This window comes from Epinephelus fuscoguttatus, linkage group LG23 (assembly GCF_011397635.1).
Source record: "Epinephelus fuscoguttatus linkage group LG23, E.fuscoguttatus.final_Chr_v1".
Taxonomy (NCBI): Eukaryota; Metazoa; Chordata; class Actinopteri; order Perciformes; family Serranidae; genus Epinephelus; species Epinephelus fuscoguttatus.
This window is the reverse complement of record NC_064774.1, coordinates 25,715,506-25,736,633: the sequence shown is the minus strand read 5'-3', so window position 1 is coordinate 25,736,633 and position 21,128 is coordinate 25,715,506. Positions and strand designations below refer to the sequence as shown.

The window sequence follows — 21,128 nt, the reverse complement described above, 5'->3', positions numbered from 1 at the left end:
CTTTTGATAGAGGAAAATGATGGTGACCTTTACAGTCGAAGAATGGGTCTCAAACCTATGTATATATCCTTAAGCTTTATTGCTGCTTTCTTTTTAGTAGCTTAGCTCACTAACTTGCTAATGCCTGTGGACGCTACCTTGTAGGTTTGAAACAGTCGCAGGAGATTACTTGTTTCTGCATTACTTTTTCACTTAATCATGTCAAGCAAAAAGACTTGTCTCATCACCTGGTACAGAAACTGACCGGCATGCTATAAACAGGATGCAGCCTGTCATAATGAGGAGAGGCTGATCAATGGATGCATGGTAAATAGGAGAGACTGCATGTGCTTTAAGTTGCACATGTACATAAAGTACACTGACAAGACAAAGTCATATTCTGCCTCACATACATATCATATGATCTCCTTTTAACTCAAACAGATACAAGTATTCATACTTTCATTAAGTTAAGAAGAGCACGGGGTTCACTGGAAGGTGGTTAGAACTATCTGTCTCCCCTTGACTGAAATTAAAGGCTGCAGACATGGGAACAACATCATATGACAAGGTAGTGATACAGTGCTGCGTCAGTATCGGAGCCGCATCAGGACAAACAGAGTTGACTGAGAAAGCATGACTCAAGGGGAACGGAAGGACAAGCATTAACATGAAGCAAGGAAAGGAACAAAATGTGGTGTCCATGTATAATACTGATTCTGGTTCAGCTTACAACTGCTGGTCCCCAGTGAAACCAATAGCTTCCATGTCCATGTGTGCACCACTGGATATGTGTCTATTTGTTTTAATTAAAAAAGCTTGTTGTAAATCACAGGGCAAATAAGGGAGTTAATATGTCAGACTGAGTCTAAAAGACAAAGTAATAATGTAGCCTGATGGTGACGATTGAAAAATGACATGATTGCGCACCCTCCCACACACACAGTCAAATACACACACTGATATCCGTCTTGTAATTAGGAGAAAGTGCCCCATTAGTTCTCCATTAATGACTGGAACAACTACATGTCCAATCAAGTGATTTGGTCTACAATTCATGTTTGGTTTCTATGGCAACGGACCTATTGAACCTCTCAGCGCTTGATTAACTGTGAGGAGCGTGCTCTACATGTACTCCATTTTGACGTAATCCATCCATTGTTAATCAAGAGCAAAATGAACACTCTAACATATTAATAAATATAAAGGAGCATGCAATATATTCAATCCTCTGCACTCCATCTTTCTCTCCATCCTACTTTAATTCAGTTCTACTGCATTTTTTTTACTGGCATGAATGAGGATGGTTACAGCACATTAACAGCGGTTTCCTAGTTGTGATCAGGTTTTTACAAGTTTATGAGTGAAAACCAAGATGTGCCCTTATCCTGGCTGTTTTGTTGAAATCACAATGTGCTAGCTGTGATATCCCAAAAGAACCCTGCATACCGACACATGTAAGCACCTTGTACAGGTGTGTAATGACTATCTGCACCCTTGACTCAAGTGACTTGACAATTAGTGAGAAAAACTAGCTTTTTGTTCTCTTCTACCTCTACCTCTTATATCAAACTAAATGGTTTTGCCATATATGTTTGTGTGGATACTCAGTGGCAGCCTGGATCATTTTCAGTGGCAATGTGTTTTCCAGCGCAGGAAGTGCTACATTTATGTCCTTGACCTTGTATCTGAACTTTGACATGGGAGATCAGAGTTTGTATGGTTAGGTTAAGGTTAAAAAAGCACTTTGGTTAAGGTAAGTGAAAGATTATGCTGTTGGTTAAATCAACAAAATAAAAATGCTGTGCCTTGTAGGGCTACACAATTAATCAAATATTAATCACAATCACGTTTTTGACTTTCCACAATTAAATGAAGATGATTGACTTTAATACTGTCATCTAAAATGCATTGAAAACTCTGCTGCAAATGCTTCCTAAACTAACAGCTTGCTTCTACTTCTGGAGAACTGTCGTGTTGCTACACGTGGGCTTTGCATTGGCAGCCAGTGAAAAACTTTCTTGAATGGTGCAACTGCAGACGAGCATAACAAAAACCATCTGTCATCAACCATCATCATCTGATGGCTGGACATAGGAGAGAACAAATCATATGCAAAGAGTGTAGCAACACAACTAACTTGTTCAACCACCTTAAAAAAACAAAATAATCTGCAGTACCATGAATGCATGAAGGCTGAGAGGAAATACGTCGCTGATCTTGCCATACAGTTACCATTAATGCCCACCCTTGTCTAGCACAAAGTAAGATATTCATGAAAGTGATGCTGCAGTGCGTCACGGTGCCATGACAACAGTACAAAAATATATGCAGCGGATATGTATCAATGGAAGATGCACTGAATATAAAAGTATTTTGTCCCTAAAAACAATGAATAATCATTATAAACAACTTCAATATTGATCAAAATAATAGTGATTAGCCCTCATGTCTCATGCTTCCATTCACTTTTGTCTTTCTAACTATCTAGCCAAGCCAACAACCTTTCCTGACCTCAACCAAGCCCTGTGAATGCTTACATTTCAGCATTAAAGAATGTTAACCATGCTTTAAATGTTCTAAGCAGATATTGTAGGGAAAACAAATCAGGTCGTCTGTGAACATTTTTCAGATACGTTCAGTAAGAACATTTTCCAACTTGGCATATGCATTCATTTCCTTATTTTGTTAAATGTAATTCAAGTGGCATTACATGTCTCTTAAAACATATTTGATGGTGAAAATTAGCATAGCAAATTATCTTTTTGTTTTACATATAGCCTTGCACCTAGGTGATGTGCATTTACTCTCCTTCAACCTGTTGAAAATTAGTACCATAAAATCATAATGTTTCAGAGACAGGGATGCTAGTGAAAATGGGCTCATTATATTTATAACTATAACTCCATCAGTTCAGAAATAACAAAAACTCATGACTGAGGAGCCATTGTTCAAACAGCAGAGTGATCAGAAATATGGATGATGCTCTAAACATGATTACACATATATGATGACTATGTTTCCTCTATGTTCAATTTAAACTTTGAAATCAAGATATAATCAAAGACAAGATAAAACCAGGAAAGCACATTTCTGTAACTGTGCTCAATGTCAGATAAAAAAAAAATGTCAAGCAGAAAAATCATTACAAAATAAATAGACTATACTACTGAATGTCTTGAACTGAGGAAAAATACTACTAAAATACAAAAAAGGTCTGACTACACAATCTACTGTGAGTGATGAATGCAGGAGTTTAGAAAGACTATATCAGTAGAGTCCGTCCTTATCTCGCCACACTCATTCTCCATGTTTCAGTCCTAGCAGGGTTATTAAAACTGGCCAATTCGCCTCAGTACCAAAGAGACTAAGGCATTCAGCTCTATCTATTTTGAGATGGCTAAGCGCCTAGCCTAGTTTTTCTCTTTGGACTGAGCGGTTTTTAGCCCAAAGCAATTAGGCAAACTCACTAGCCCTGTCAGCGAATGCATTGAATGCAATCCGGCATTGAGAAATTAACCACTGGGCAGATTTTCTACCTTCCTGTCTCCATTCAACACATCTTTTTCTTCTTCTTTCTACTTCAATTCCTCTTTCCTCTTTTGAGGAAATGACAGAAAGAGTGATTAACTGCTGCAATCTGCCTGTTGGCTCCCTCACACACACACACGCACACACACATGCGGTGGCACACACAAAAAACTCAAATTCATCATTCATGTTTCATGTGAATAGTGCCGTTTGGAGAGCCCCAATTTCCATGACAACAGGTCTGAGGATTAGGGTGAAGAACTGTCATTCCAGTGCAATTGTCAGTGCACCTTGATTCAGAAGAGCACTTAAGAGTGAAGGCAAGGAGCAGAGGATGGGGGTGGAAATAGAGGAATTTGGGTCGGTTGGAAGGATCAACAGGGAAACGGTGGAATGGGTAATGATCCTGCTGAAGATCACTTTACCCCCACGTCCTTACTCATTGTAAGTCACTACGGATAAGAGGGTAATACATAACATGTAAATGTACAGCAGTGAGATATGAAACGATAGAAGAAAAAGATCAGTCAAAGAATCAGTGAAAAGAGAAGAAAAGAGGTGGTGGTGCAGAGGAAGAAAAGGGAGAAAAGAGCTAATTGCAAATACATCCCAAAACAGTCCAACAGCTGCAGCTTGCACCAATGATGTCTACTAGTCTGCTGCCATTGTGTCTAGTTTCTGGTTCTTCAATTTTATGTGAATTCAATATGTTCTATATTTCAACAACTGCTGCAAAATGAGTTTACATCGTAGTGACAATAGATATAAAATAAAGCTGTAAGTACGTAAAGTGAAGTGAAGCTAAATGAAGCGTGTCACTTTTCCAAGATCAAGAAAGTCCTAGAATCATAACATAAATCTTTTATCCATTGTATCTCATTTTAATTGACATGTTTGGTGTATTAGTATGTGTACTGATTTCTGATAAAAGTAGTGGAAGTGTATGGGTATTCACAAAAGTACCATCATGTGTTTTCTCTTTCTTATTTTTATTCAAATTTGCATCAGTTTTGTGTCTAAAGCCCAGTTCAGACCAAAGATTTGTGACAAAACCACCTTAGAAGCGATGACAGCTGGTCAAGTCGGTTACAAACTGTCAGCGGGCGGCTTTTTTGCTTGTTTTACAATTCTCTGACAACGGCCCTCCACCCCTACCAGGCCCAAGTCATTAACATCCCCGTGGTTGTTGACACATATATTGGTCTCTGTCCTCACACAGTGTCGGAGTCAATAGCTGCTGCTGGCTGTATGTGCGTCTGTCACATGCACATAATTAAAAAACAAAGTGGGCTACACTTAAAGTCATTACTTGTATCGGAAAAACCAGACGTTACAACGGAAGTAAAGAGAATCGTTACTATGGAGACAATACACAGCCTCATCTAGTCACACTGGTGTAAACTGGCAGGTTTTCAGAACATTGGGAAGCAGACCCCAGAAACAGTGCTGGACTTTGAAGCCAATTTAACATCCAAACTGTGTAACTACAACTTCCAGGTCACATGATACCATTGGGCCCACAAGAATTTTTTTTTTCCTACAGACTTACATTTGGGAAGGAGATCTATGTAAATCAGTGGTTATATGTTTTTTAGCATCACAACCCCCACAAAATGACTTGTTTCACTATCAGATTTGATCCATTTGATCCAATAACATTTCCAAAGTCTAGAAGAGCCACCATTTTATCCCCATTCAAGTTACTGGAGGGCTAAACCAGAATTTAGCTGCTTGGCTGGCGAAGTCTCTGGGGTGCATGCTCTATCGGCTCAGCGATACGTAAAATCTGGGTAATTTTGCACCTGGGAAGTCGAAATTTTCTGGCTTTATGCACCACTGAGCAACTTCCATAGGAATTAACAGGGCTCCTCCTCCAGTACTGTATCCAGTTCTCTTTATCCATGATTGCAAGTAGGGCTGTCCAAATAATGTTTTAATTTCAATTTATTACTCGCAGAAATAATAACATGTTAAAAAAATGAACACTGATTAATCGCATTTGACCCAGTGCATCATTAAAGGCCACAGTGGCTTTATCACATGATGGAGGCAGACAAGACGGTGCTGTTTGGCCCTGTGAATGGAACATTTACATTTATAAAACACCCAGATGGAACTGTTGATAGGAGCACTGTTCTCTGAAGTTTCTGCAGTGCAGAATTTTCATACCATCAGAATACTTCAAGCTTGAAATATCACCTCAAAGCAAAGCATTTAGCAGCGGACCTGGAGGTTCAAGCTAGCACAGCCTCGATGCTAGCGCTAGCCAGCCACGCCAAGCCACACTCGATCAAACTAACTAACTCCCTTGCAAAATTGATCGCAATGGACTGCAGAACAGTTAGGGTGGTAGAGAGGACAAGGGGACAATTGTGTCCAAAATCCAGCAGCTTTACTACAACATATCTGCCCAAATTCATTTGAGTTGAATTTTTTTTAAATAAAATGCAAAAATTGATGCATGTGATTAATTTAGATTAATTAATCACAGAGCATGTAATTAATTAGATTCTTTTTTAATCGCTTGACTGCCCTAATTGCAAGTAGTTTCAAGTTTCAACTCGTCTTGCTGTGAATCTTTGTCTTGAACAGGACTTTGCTTGTGTAATGAACCTTTAATTACAAAAAGGAGCCATGCTTTTTGTGAGATATTTAAATACTACATAAAATAACTGCTCTGAATTATCATTCTTGTCTGATATTGGTTTGTTTTTTAGGATTTCGGGTTAGCACAGGCCACCTTTTTTCAGCAGATGCATATGAAAACAGCCCTCTGGTGTGGAACTCTGATAAGATAATCAGTCATACAATAATTTAAACTTTGAACACTGGTTTACTTTGAACATGTATCTGACTTAAACATGTGGCAGCGATTCCACTTATAACTGTGTCCTAAAAGGGACTGAGGCAGGTAGGTGGGAGAGGAAAGAGAAAAACATGGTACTTTGCCTCCAAACATAAAATGACCATGAAGAATTCTAAGCTGCAGAAGTAATTTTAGGGATGCTTCATAAACCTGGAGGCAGGTTAAAGGAACACCTTGACATTTTAAATTCTAGTTTAATTTTGCCTCACCTAATCTTTCTATGACAGAAGGATCACCTCCCACAAATTTCATATTCACTTTTCAAAGCACAGCTAAAAAAGCAAAATCATCTTGTGTGAGCATGCTGCATGTGGTTTCCGCTATGGCAGCTTGTCATTCTCTCTTTTTTCTAAAGTTCATAACAAGCTTTATATATTTTGAAACCTCTACGCAAAAGCCTTTATGTATTAATTTTATTTTTACATATTCATGAGAATCTGACAGGTACCCGATCCATATGCTTTATTGCTGCTTGGAAGTGGTTTCTTTCGTTACGCACGAATCAGCAACCCGCCTGCAAATGTAATAGAAGGCTCTTGTCATTCAGCACAGTCTCTGCTATGATGATCGACTTGGAACAATGTTTGAACGGGTGGATACAGCCTCCCTCCAATTAGCTGTACCTGAGCTCCTTCTGAAGTTAGCAGCCGTTCATGTTCATCCTAAAACATCTGCTGTTTTTAAATGGATCTAATGAACACACCACTTTTATCCTGCTGCAAAGCCGTACTAACTATGTCAGTGTACTGTAACCTTAGCATCAGGTTAAACTACTGTGAACTGGAGGCGTTTGAAAATCCACATCTATCAGCAAAACAGGAACTAAAAAAAAACATTTTGCTCCCTTGAGTAAGTAGTGCAGTGACATTTTACAGCGGGTGTACAATATATCAGTTTGTTGCCCTGAAACCTAAGCAGATCAGGTGCCTTGGCAGTGTTACACATTAGGTATTACACAAAAACATACATGTACATGACATGATCGTTAAATTGTGCTCAACACGAAAACAAAAGATTTAGCAATATGTTAACAAGGACCTCTCGCAGGGCTGTAAATTACCTGATTAATGTCAGCTGATTCGCCAGAAATAAAAGTTGCCATTGTTTGTTTCTGCAAACCACAAATACGTTATATTTGTACCCTTCATATGAACCATATTAACATGTTCAAAATGGTGTAGTATAAATGATGACTTTGTCATGGGGAGGTGGAGGGGATGGTGGATGGGGTCACACCCAGGGGAGACCCCTGCCAACCTGCAGACCACTGTTCAAGACCAACAAACATGGATGTTTTTTGTGACCCTTCACTTCCAGCTACAATGCAGTCTTGGGATCCCTCCCCAGAAGACTTAACACCCATTCACACCTGGACCCTTTAACGGCATACATGATGGCCATGGGTAAACGACTCACATGTGACCTTAACGACTCAGAAACTCAAAGCTCACATGTGACCTCAGTGACTCTGTAAGGGTTCACACACCCACAAAGAGCTCGGCACGAGTCCGTTAGAACTGAAGAAGCCTCTTGGATGATAGGTGAAACATCTTAAAGAAACTTAAGTAAGTCCAGTTGCCGACAATATTGCACTTAAGATGGGGGGCGGCAGTAGCTCAGTCCATAGGGACTTGGGTTGGGAACCAGAGTGTCGCCTGCTCAAGTCCCCGTCCGGACCAAATATAGAGCGTGGACTGGTGGCTGGAGAGGTGCCAGTTCACCTCCTGGGCACTGCCGAGGTGCCCTTGAGCAAGACACCGAACCCCCCAACTGCTTGGGGAGCCTGACCAAGGCAGCCCCCTCACTCTGACATCTCTCCACTTTGTGCATGTATAGGTCCTGTTTGTGCATGTGTGTGTCTTTCGGACCTGTGCGTTAATCACAAAAGAGTGAAAAAATTGAATTTCCCCTCAGGGGGATTAATAAAAGTATATAAAATAAAAGAAAAATAAATATAAAATAAAAATAAAATAAAATAAAAAAGATTACCATGACCTGTGTGACTGAGAATCCCCACCAACACAACCCTTGACTGTATTTCCATCGCTGCGTTTCCAGCCAGGATTGTGCCACCAGAACCGGCTATTCTGAGCCAGAACAAGGTCTCTTCCTAACCATAACCAAATGGTTTTTGTGCCTGAACCTAATCACGTTAACCACAGTATTGTTGAAATGTGAAGTTTCAACAAATCGCTACATAATAACTTACAAATGTAATGTATCCCTGGGTTGCAGAGACATACAATGCCAACATTCATTCTGGCAAATGGGTTGTCATTATACAGCCCCGAGGAAGACAGTGAGCTGATGGAAACACAAACATAGAGTGGTGACATCGTTACCACGATGTGTTCAACTCCGGTGTTGACCTTTCACCTCATACACAAATGAATGACAAAGAGCATGCAATGAAATTGCATGCATGTACAACGTTTCACCTCAAACTGCTTGGGTATATAATGTACTAACAACGGGGAGATCTGCAGTAATTTTGCTGTAATGTTTGCCCCTTTAAAAGGAAATGGCTTAAGGTCATTCATTAACATGTCAGTCCACCACAGCTGGCACAATCTATCGTCTATGCGGCCACTTGTCGCTTTTTTCTGAATGTGGGATACAGAGTCGTGCGAACACAGAGCAAACAACAGAGTGGATTGTTAGAGAGTCATGTGACACATCGGCAGATCCGATGAGACCATGTGGTGCTGTAACTGTTACTGTACAGGGCTATACTCTCTATATGGTCCCTCAGCAGAGATTAGCAGGAAGTGCTTCCTGACATCTCAACATCACACATACAGTACATACAGTATCGCAAGACTATACAAAGAAGATCAATGTCCACTTTTGTCTGTATCAACAGTGTAAGAGTCTGCCTTGTTTGGGCCATTTTCACCGCGTGCTGAAAGTTGGTATCTGGAGTTAAAAACATGTTTTTGTACTTAGACCCAGTACACCATTGACTAAGGGTTACAGTAACATCCAGAGGGCCAATAGAGAGATCTAAAATCTTTTAAGTCCGAAATTGTTTCAAACTAGGCCCTTTTTTATTGGCTAGACCATTAAGTTAAAGCTTTTTGTTTGACACCGATTAAATATCATTGTCAATATTGATGTAATCCCACTGTAAATCCATTCCATGTACATGTACTAATGCACTGAATGAGTGATACTGGACTGGACTGAAGTAATTGCTTGGGATCTTCAAATTGTCCCAGCTGTCAGTGATTCAACATTCAGTAAATACATTAAGCTTAAACGGCCCCATATCACCAGTCTGGTTATATAATGGTGATATAATAAGTCATAAGGATGCAATAAACTGATTAATGAGACCATTAGACATACAGGATCTGACCTGACCAGAATAACGTCATCTAACTAAGAGCATTAGCCCTAGAGATGTTGACGTTCAGTCCACGATGAGTCATACATTTTCACAAGAACTCTCTCCAGACTTTTTTTCTCCAGGGAACATCACTCCTGTTCATGTGGTACATTATGAACACTGACTTATTGATGAGGATGCAGTCACAAGATCATCAGGAGCTTCTGTTGTGTGGTGTACAATCTGTTTCCTCTGCAGGTTTCTCACGCAAAGCCCCTTGGAATGAGCTCACAGTTAAGATGAAACACCAGCTGAGCTAAGCTGACACTGGAAACAGACCTTTCGAGGGTGTTGTGGTGCAGGCTGGGAGAGAAACTGCCTGTTCCCAAATATCAGTTTCAAATTTTGAGCAAACATAAGGGAGTGGCGTCAACCTTTACATCCCCCTTCTTCTCGAAAAAAGAAGCTCCCTGGCATCAGACCAGCTAATACCCTCCATCCATCATCTCATTAGAGAGGGAGATGTCCCCAGGCTTTCAATAAGAAATTAGATTGCCAATTGATATATAATGGATGATTACATTTAGCAGTACTTGAATAGTATCAGTTACACACTGAATAAGCCAGGTGGAGAGCTACAGAATTAATTCTCTTGAGGATGTCTTTCACCAGCCAAGAGACATTGTACCGAAGAAAGAAAGAAAGAAAGAAAGAAAGACAGAAAGAAAGAAAGAAAGAAAGAAAGAAAGAAAGACTGTGTAATGAGGAAACACAGGCTAAATAAACTTCCATAACACCTTCATTAGCATATTTACAACAACAGTTGTAATATTATATAGTACTTAAAATAATATTAGCAGATAATATTAGTATCTGGTGTTTCGGGTCAGCTAATGAATGTTAAAGGTCCAGTGTGTAGTATTTGGCATCTAGTGTTGAGGTTGCAGAACTGAAACTTCTTGTGTGCCAAGTGTATGAAGGAAAACTGCAAAACTGCAAGGTGCCCAATCTAGAGCCAGTGTAAGATTTGTCCATTCTGAGCTACTGTAAAACGAATATGGTGGAGTCCATGAGAGAGGACCCACTATGTATGATCTGAACGGCTCATTCTAAGGTAAGAAAAACACAATGATTCTTTGTTTCAGGTGGTTATACCATAATGAAAACATAATTTTGAATATTATATTCCATTCCTGCCAACACAATCCCAACCATCTGACCTTTCAGTCCAATATTTCACGCTCCTTTCAGCTCTGTTTTTGGTTTCAACCAGTTCTTACAGGAAATATCTGGCTTTTTAAGCTGCTCAGTGCTCCACTATGTTCATCTGCTAGTCTCCTGACTTTGTCTGCCTGCTTTTTGGTATTGAGCAGGTCATGTACAGTGGATTTATCTGAGCTTTTTTTGTTGAAAACAGCTGTTACGGCAGTGAAGCTGCAGGTCGGATAAACAAAACAATTAGCTGAAAGATGCTTTAAAGCTATGCAGAGGTGGGTACTAATTCTCTGTTGGTTTGTCATTGCAAGTGACCCCTTTCACAATAGAAATTGTCACTTGATTCATTGCTAATATGAAAATATTGATTATAGCTGTGTGTCCTCCGACCTTAAAATGGCATGTAGTCATGCTGTCATTACTCTTGGAACAATTGAGTTATGTAAATCTGTAAGAAATGTGTTTACGTATAAACATTGGGAGCACTCAGAAAGACATTTATGGCCTCTGATGAACATACATGACCTACTGGTAACAAGATGTGTATCAATTTAGACCTGAACATCACATCCCTCCCACTTTGAAATTTATGGAACTAAGCAAAGTAACAGGTCTCCCTACAAGTCACAGAAAGCAGAACTACCCATTAAACCATTAAGTTATAAAGGCCCTGCACTCTGCACCCATCCATTTACTGTAAAGCACCCCCATTAAGGTAACTGCTAACTCTATTATACTCTGTAACAGCAGGAAACACAAAACCACAGTAAACAGGTTTGGCTTTGTGCTCTGACATACAAAGCCTTACTTCACGTGTACACAAGCACACACAACACACATAAACACACTCTCACAAACACACGCATACACACTTGGCCAAAAAGCATTCCAACGAAGTCATTTTCCCACCCAGATTAGTACAAACCCTTAAAGTATTAATGCTTACCATTCCTAAGCTCAAAATACACACACACACATACACACATAAAAACTTCCTAAAGCCACAATTCCTGTAATACTCATCATTACACTACAGCCCAAGCAGATTGTAACAACAGGATAGGATAGTCTCTGAAGTGGGTCTCATGTGGATAAAAGAACAGCATGGCTTGTCCCTATTTGTACTTCTGAGCCCCCGCAGATTTGATTGAACATTTTCATCTCTCAGTACGCACATCTCTTCAGAAGTTCAAACTAAAACTTCAGCTGCCCTGAGGGTTCGCAGCAGCCACCAGGTATAAAGCTTGAAATATTTTTAAAGAGAGGAAAATGTAATTTCATGAAAATGATTTGATACAAAGACAGCGGTGATGGTCTCTGATTAAATTGTTCTTAAACTTACACTCCACAGAGCTGCCACTAGCAATATTAATAACTCAAATATGTGCACTTAAATGTAATAATTTCAAACACCGCCTTCCAGTTCAGGTAGAAGACAGAGTAAGACACAGCATCGAGTCAGTCGCATTTTCCCCTGAGGATAAATGCCTTCAGGTGGTTTAGGTTAATCCCATTTTTGGCATGTTTACGCTTGTGTTTTACATGTCAGGTAGAATTTAGCTCCTCTAAAATACCCTGCTGTGCATTTCTGGCAGATGTCTTCATATTCTCAGTCATCAGAGCTGCTGTATCTGCTCCGTGACATGATTCAGAACTGCAAGCACTTCTCTCTCCTCTTATTTTTTACCCTTAAGGAATAAAATCTAGTTTCAGCATAACAAAAATAAACAATCTCTGAACCCACATTGTGGGATTTCATTGCCCATGTCTGTCTACAAAACCAAACACGCAGATACCTGTGGCAGTTCAGTGGAAGTCACTCCCGTTGTGTAAAAACGGGTGCGTGAGAGGTGTGCTGTGCTAATACTGTGAACAAGCAATTTTCACAATCCATGTTTACTTCGAAACCAGCTTGTTACAGGAAGCACATACTCAACATGTAATAACCAGTGTGGTATTTTTCTTTTTCTCTAAACATACGTAACAGGAAACTCTGACAATATGATTGTACGTAAACGAAGACTGGTGTAGGTTTTGTTTCAACAATGGGGAGGGGCTCAAAGAGCTAATTTCCTGCTTTCTGGTACATTTATATGAAAGAATTTTTGACTTTTCTGCGTCATTTTATGGTTTAAATGTCTAAAAATTCTCTGCTACTTTCATGTTTTTCTTGGAGGAGACAGATGCACCTATTGAAGAGGACATGTCCCCACAAAAATCTGCACCTATGGGGATGTTTTGCATTCTTGTCAAAAGGATTTATACCCCTCTCACGTGTATACCGTAAATATGAAGCTAATGCCAGCAGCTGGTTATCTTATCTTGGCGCAAAGATTAGAGACAGGGGGAAACAGCATGCCCAGCCCTGTTATATTTTTGCAAATTTTCTGTCTGTTGTTTTAGCAAAAGCCCCACATAAATTACATATTTTTCACTTGTATAGATTAAACACAAAATGTTGAACTATTATTTTGTATTGTTTGTAAGATATATATAAATACAGGCGTACATTAGGGATGGGGATTAAAAAGCAAATGACCTATAAAATGATGTGAGTTAAGAACAAAAGCAGATGTTGTATAAAAGAGTAGTACAAAAAAAATAATGAGATTGGATTCAGCTCTTTTGTCAGCTCATTTAAAAAAATGTGAAACCAAGTCTCTGCTATCTGCTTCCATCTGACCCTCAACAACTAAAACTGCTCGGATGTTCTGAGGGGATTTTCTAATTTCATGCTCCTGTTCCCATTTTAGAGAATTAGACTCAAAATTTCTCAAGGCAGCAAACAACTTAATGCAACCGACTTAACATTCATTTAACCTCAATCACAGAGTGGATAAAACTGAGCCCAAAAGTAAAAAACACGAAGCACACTGGACTGAAAAAAAGCAACTAGTGTGCAAAATAAGTCCTAAAACTACTGGGCAAACTTTCCCCCAATACCCTTGAGTAAATCAAAAAGGCATAGCGGATTAGTGCACTGTCGCAAAGCTCCTATTGACCTAGAAGTATGTGCGTTCATCACAACTAAATCAGGAAGCACGTGTGTATTTTGTTATGTGTGTGTTTTTAAGTGTGTGTCTGTGAGTAAGGGCGATTAAGCTCCAATCATATCGTTGCACCTAATCCCTTTACATGGGCCTTCATATTTGAGAGTGAAAGCTCGACATCCGTCTCAGTGGAAGATCGTCACAGTAAAGTCTATGCATTGTAATGTAAATCTTATGTACAGCATGTACATTACAGGTCAAATTAGAGCTTCAAGCACTGAGAGACAGCTGGGATGTAGAGGAGGAAGAGTGAGAAGAGAGTGATTAAAAGACTGAGGAAAACTGTGAGAGGCAGCAAATGTGTGTGGACACGATGAACAGTTTAACCAGGGAAGAAGGGAGGTAAGATGGAGAATGGAGGAAGAGTGCCCTTAAGAATCAGATTTGAGGAAGGAAACTTGCCTCAGCCACCGCCCAACCGGGAGCATTAAGCTCTGATCATCTGGTGACACACACATGCAGGCAGTGCTTTCAAGTCAGGACTTCCACTGGGCACAAATTCATCTGGAATAGATTTTGCCAGGTACAGAGAGTTGGCAGAAGTTAGTTTTTTATCTAACATAAACACACATACACAAACACCTCATCTTATCTCTCATAAGCAGATGTGCATGTGCCACATTTCTTCATGTCAATCTCACACACCCTGACAACATGACATGTGAGACAGAGAGAGAGACAGAGGAATGGAGGGAGGGAGAACATTAACTATGTGATTTCACAACCCAGCATTTGCCAAAGCCTCTTACACAGACCACAGCACTTCACACAACACCTTCATATACGCACACACATTCATCAGAAATCATCTATTGTATTTTCTCCATCTCTAATTCCTTTCACATCTTGATTGTACCGTCTCACACACAAACACACACAGCAATACACTGATACACCCGTACTGACTACCAGGAAGCACTTGAACTGAGCAGACCATACTATCAGGAGAAAATTTCCATATCACTATTCCATTCTGTCCATGTATTTCTGCACTTGGCCTCTTATTTATCCCTTTCTCTCTTCATCTAAAAATGATGAATAGAAAATAAACATAAAGGACAGGACAAGATGCAAATGTTTTGAAATTAGCTTCAAATTTCCCTCTAACATCAAGAAAAAAGAAGTAAATTACTTGTGGTGGGTGTTTGTTTTATGTGCTTGTTTGTCTCTTGGCAGATGTAGCAAATGCTCAACACCTTGTTTTTACGTAACATTTTAAAGACGTATTTTTTTCAAACTTGAAGGATTATTTAAGTATTTCTCATACCGTTATCTCCTCATTATAAGGGTGATTATATGGTCTATAAATTGTCAGAAAATAAAAAATGAAAAATATCCATCACAAGTTTAAAAGGCTAAGGTCTTCAAACTACTCAGTAACAGTGAAAACCCCCAAAGATGTTTACTGTGCTGTTTACTTTATGTGTACTGTATTCTATGTTTACTGAGTTTACTGTATGTAAGATAAAGAAAAGCAGCAAAATCTCACATCTAGGTAGCTAGAAAAACAGACAAACATTGCTTTGTTTTGCTTTGCTTGAAAGATTATTTGATGACTTATCAATTATTACAGTTACAATTACAGTTGCAGATTGATTTTCTTTATCAACTAGTGTACTTTGTATGGACAAATCGTTTTAGTTATTCAAAGAACACTTATAAATGTGAGTTAAATATATATATAACAACAAATTACTTTACCTTCAAGTCAGCCTGACTCATGACGTTCGGTCAGTTCGGCCCTCTGGGCATACCCTGAATAAAATCACCCCACAACTGTGTTTTATTCAGCAAGAATTATGAAGTAGAAACCGTGTATCATTCATGGCATGTTTAAGTTAGGTTTGCAAATTATTTTTTTAGGTATTGCGCGATTAGTCTTACCAATAACAACTTTGGCTTTTTGCTTGCATGATGGTTCTTGTGCCACGGAGGGAACAGAGCTCGAGCGGAGGCAAGAGACAGAAGTGGCTCGCGCAGGAATGACTCGTGACTTTTTTTTATAGCTAGTTAGCTAGCCGTTAGCGCTGGCTAGCGTTAGCTTGCTATCAGGGATTCTGCTAGGTTAGCTATTCCTCTAGTTAGCATGTAATGTTTGTTGTTTTGCTGGTCAAATCTTTCTGTGAGTTAAACTATTCTATGTTTACTACTTTTATATAGCTATTCCAGTAGAAGCCAGCTGAGAAGGAGAAACTTTTAACTTAGCTAAGGTAACGTCAACTGTAAATGTTAGCTAATGTTTGCTAAACTCAGCCCAGCTCTGATGATGTTGCTCTAATCTGACTGTTTGTATGTTATGTTAGCAAATATTTAGCCATAGAGTGAGTTATATGTATTTCTTTTCACTATTAAAAGAATTCATTTCGGACAGCCCCTCAGCCACTTTGCCACACCATTAACTAACTTGATATAATGTTACCATATTGCTTCTCTGCTTCTGTGGAGTTTGCCTTTGGGGGGCCTCTGTCATTCGCGCTTAGTTTTACATATGTGTTTAACATTTCTGCCGATGTACGATTGACAGCTGAGGGTGACTGAGTATTGTAGCTACTGTATGTTGTCCTTCAAAGATGGCGGTGCCCCTAAAGTTCCCATTCGTCTTGATTTTTTGGGCTGCTCTGCTTGTTTTCATTTATTTTAGACACAGTGTGTCACGCTTTGTCATATTCATTGAACTTAATTTAGATTTTTATGCATATGTCCATATGACTCATCACATAAACACGCTCTTTACTGTAATATAGTGTTGTATTCAAGTAAAAGCCCTGCACTGAAAATGCTCTTTCAGTAAAGGTATGTAAGTATAATAGCAAAATGTACTTAAAAGTACTGTACTTAGAAAGATGTCTCCTGACTGTTGAACTACGCTATTATACTGTGTATATATCCCATTAGATTATCATTACTCAGGCATTAAAAGGAGTTTTTTTTTTTTTTACCATTGTAGTTGATTAAGGTGAATCTCATTGCAAAAACCTTATTTGTAAAGTAACTAGTAACTAAAACTGTCAGATCAATGTAGTGGAGTAAAAATTACAATATTCCCCTCTGAGGTGGAGTGGAGTAAAAGTAGAAATTGGCATGAGAAGAAAAGACTCACACGTGTACTTAAAGTAATTGAGTAAATGTATTTAGTTAAATTCCACATAGTTGGCATAGCTTATTATTCTTCATAAGTTTGTGATTTATGACTTGTCTTGACTTGACTTGCTTGACTTATGGCAGGAATTTGACTTGACTTTCTTGACTCTCACCCCAGTGACTTGAAACTTAAATGTGACTTGCACATGTGCAATCTACTTCCACCTCTGTTGTATAATACAGGGAATTGTAGAAAATCCATGTACCGTTTTGGTGATATTGTCTATGTGATAGAAATCCAGATAAACAGACACCAAACCACACCAATACAGGTGTAGCAAACAGAAGCTATATTATTTAGGTATTGGACTGAATATGACTGGGTTTATTTATGTGTACAGTGGTCTAAGAGATGATGCAAGATCAAAGGTATGAGGGCAAAATGTGTTTTGGGTGGTGAGGACAGAAATTGGCTTAGAAGTGGAGAAGTAAGTCAGAGACAGATGAGAAGGGCTGAAGATCAAACAGCACACACACTTTCACACAATATGCCCTTTATTACCGGTAAAATAGCCCCTTTCTGTGAAGATCAGAACAGAGCAGGGTTTCAGGACAGTGGATTTAAGAGCTCGGATGATAAAGAGCCTCAGAGCTCAGCTTTCGATCGTAAGGGATTAGTTCTGTCAATGGCTTTTGCTCTGATAAGAGCAGTCCAAGCCTTCCAGTGTTCTCCACAGGACATGTTATTTCTGCCTATATTTTGAATTTAAATCTGGTGTGATGCTGTCGGTGCCTCAGTCTTGTTTTTGTTCACAGATTGTGGGCATCAGCAGGCCTGTATGACTCTGTGTGCTTTGTGTTAAAACCCTGTGACAGACAAATGATGTAAGGCAGGCCCAGTGGCAGATTTATGGCAACATGATGACAGAAAGTTGAAATATTCCATCCTCCTTTAAATGAATTCTTCACTCAAATATGAAAAGGAACTTGTAAACAACATTGGCGTCTGTAAGTCCTTAGAAATGCAGTACCCCAAACCTTGGACACAGGCTGATTAAAAAAATTACAGCCAACCAGGGTGAAGAAGCTTCCCTGTTGTTCTTGAGCTTGGAATAAATAAAATACAAAGACTGCAAGTAATGATTATTTTCATTATAAATACCTGTTTTGTTTTATGTTTGTTGTTTTTTGGGGGGGGTTTTGTCACTTATTGTACAAAATGTCAAAAGATGCTAAATGCCATTTCCTAGAGCCCAATGTGAGATCTACAAATGACATATTTTGTCCAACCAAGAGTCCAAAAGATATTCAATTGACATTCATTTAAAAATCATTTAATTAGCAAATTTTCATATTTGAGAAGCAGAAGTCAGTGAATGTTTAGCATTTTTGGTTGAAAAATGCTTAAGACAATTGCATAATCCAGTTGCATTTTACACTTCTATCTGTATATTAGTATATTGGTATGCTGCTATGAATTGGTCCTCAACACAACTTAAGAAATACCAAAAAGCCCCCCAAACCTGTATGCTTGTGGAAAATTTTAGAGTATTCTGTTGCCTTTTTTCAACAGTTTCCTCTCACTCTGTGGTCCTGTCTGTTCTCGCCCACTGAGGTGTGGAAATGAAATGACTAATTGTACCGATGCATGGCAGAATAGGGGGGCATTGATGTTGCTAAATAAGGGGTTTCCCTCTAGTAATGATGATGCTGGTGACCAGACACAAAAAGACAGATTCACACAGACATACATCCCATAATAACAGGGTTTCAGATGGTTCAATTAACTCGCATGAGGGGTTTTCCCCTCTTCGTCCCTCTGGCCACATCCTCTATGTTGCATGACAGATTCTTGCCTTTTGACAGATGGGCCTTTTTCCATCAGATGATGCTTGTGAAGCTGTGAAAAGGAAAAAATGATTGGCTTTTTGTCTGATACATATGGATTATGTAGAAATGTGTCTATAAAAAGCTTAGCGGTCTAGACTGTCTTTTTCATAAAAAGGACTTGAGCACTAAATTTAGATGATGACACTGAGCATATTAACTAGTGCTGCTAGTTACATTGATAAAATACTGTTATAGTCTCCAGTGTTCTGTTTATGCTCCATTCTGTCTATTTCGGTTTGCTTTCTGCTGCTGTAATGACCCATTTTCCCCACAGGAATCACTAGAGTTTCTCTTTCTGTTATGGTCTAACCCTTGCATCATCACAGTGTAACACTTTTGACAGCACTACTGCCAGTGTCCATCATTTATCTGCAATGTCCTTAATAGTTCAGATGGCTGTAAACAACAAGTTAACAATCTTCATTCATTTCCCCCGAAGTGAGGACCTTCTGTTCATAATAAACTCTTGAAGAACTTGACCAATCGAGGGAGAATTTGCAGCCCTAGATGGCAAAATATGTTGTCTGCTTTGCATATGCCTTGTGGCATAGTTCCAGCAGAACTTTCTGGCCTCCAAACAGATTCTCAAAGTCTAATTTTCAGCCATTAAATAGCTGACTTTCAGTCATTATTGCACAAAACCCACTTTAGCAGTCACTTTTTCACATTAGTCTCCTCAGAAGTCAGGAAAAGCCCCTGAGTTATGTGAAAATTTATAACCTAGTTTCTTACATAATTTTCCATGTTCATCATAGCCTATTTATTCATGTTCTATTTACAGTGGTGCTTACTGCTCATGATTAAGACTAGAGCAAATGTACTTTAATGCTGTTGACTGCATGGGATGATTATCACTACAGGGCAATGGTTTGTTATTATGTCTGTGTTTTTTGGTCATTTTGGTAATTACACGGTCTCCTAGATTTGATAGAATTGCTTGCTTCCTCGGGTTTTAAACATTAGTGCATGTATTTGTTGGGGTTGAGAGGGGTGCTGCATTTTTACATGCTAGATGAAATTCAAACTTGGTGTCAATTTGACACAAAACATGACATGTAGTGTAAAAAGTGTAGAATGCATGTACATTATTATCAGGATGAAGTGTGGTATAAAGCTCAAAAGCTTTTGTTATCCTTTCTTAATTTCTTTGTTACTGATTGTTGTAGTATTTTATGTGTGTTGCTTTTAGATGTCCATGGACAACAGAAAAAGGCCGGTGGGTTCCTCCAACACTGGAAACTTGGTTTGCTGGTCCTCCCCATTTCCGTGTCAACCTGCCAGGATCCTGATTGTGGAGGCACTGCCACCCTGGTGGTCAGAGACCTGTATGGTGCTCTGTGATGCTCTGGATAATTTCCTGTCCTTAGCCTGTAATCTGGATGGACCCTGTAGGATACCACTACTCAGCCTGTATGCCATCAGCAGACAGCAGGAATGTCTACTGCCGTTTGTGGTAAGGTAGAGGAAGGTGAAGTGTCTCTAAGAGCTGTTGTTACTGTCACTTATGCTCCTCTTTTTTCTGTCCTCTGATTTTAGCAGGTTCGTGGTAACCTGGCCAGGCTGCGTTCCTGTGTTGAGGAGCTGAGGACAATTCCAGGTGAAGGCTGTATCAGAGGAGCAGCCAGAGGAGGAGAGCTGCTGTGGCAGGCAGTGCTGGACAGTCTGCAGCAGTTTAAACAGTACATCAGACATACCAGTGCTGGCAGCCAGGCTAGCAACAGCATATCTGTGGAGGTGAGCAAGGAACAACCCTCTGCATGCACAAGCAGCATAACAAGAAAACAATTTATTCATAAAATCAAACACTGTAAAAGACAAAACCCAAAAAAACTTGCACCATGATGACACATGATATATATGGTCAGTTAGCTGCACTGAGGCATCATTCTGATGGGATTTTTAAAAGACATGCATCTGAGGTTGACTGACAAGTAGCTGCAAAAGATAGCCTATCATAGGCCAGCATAATAATCCAGGGCAACAAACAGAATCTAACTTGTTGCTGTATTTGAGGGGGCTTTCAAACTGTTCTTTAATTCAGTCCTGAGAGAACAGCATAGTTACTCAATGTATTTCCCTTTTTCCACCCACTTGCTGTAACGAACCTATTACATTAAGCATCACCTCTGTTTCACCATTATCAAATTCCTTGTATGTGTGCACATCCTTCGCCAATAAAGGTAATCTT

General features: G+C 39.4%; 1 protein-coding gene and 1 long non-coding RNA gene across 3 annotated transcripts in view; one reads left to right on the top strand and one right to left on the bottom strand.

Moving 5' to 3' along the window:
• Positions 1-14,383: 14,383 nt before the first annotated feature.
• Positions 14,384-15,969, bottom strand: LOC125883708 (uncharacterized). The gene is made up of 3 exons (XR_007448590.1): positions 15,854-15,969; positions 15,671-15,724; positions 14,384-14,473 (listed from the first exon to the last, which is right to left on the bottom strand). It is a non-coding gene; the product is annotated as an uncharacterized LOC125883708 (long non-coding RNA).
• LOC125883706 (meiosis 1 associated protein) overlaps positions 15,772-21,128 on the top strand; it is a 43,669-nt gene continuing 38,312 nt past the window's right edge. Inside the window, exons 1-4 of one of the 2 annotated variants that reach the window (XM_049568184.1) lie at positions 15,772-16,033; positions 16,130-16,179; positions 20,130-20,393; positions 20,480-20,674. In XM_049568184.1, the coding sequence (XP_049424141.1) occupies positions 20,130-20,393; positions 20,480-20,674 (459 nt within the window). In that variant the 5' untranslated portion in view covers positions 15,772-16,033; positions 16,130-16,179. Of the gene's footprint in view, positions 16,034-16,129; positions 16,180-20,129; positions 20,394-20,476; positions 20,675-21,128 lie in introns of both variants that reach the window. The other variant, XM_049568183.1, reaches the window with a different exon arrangement.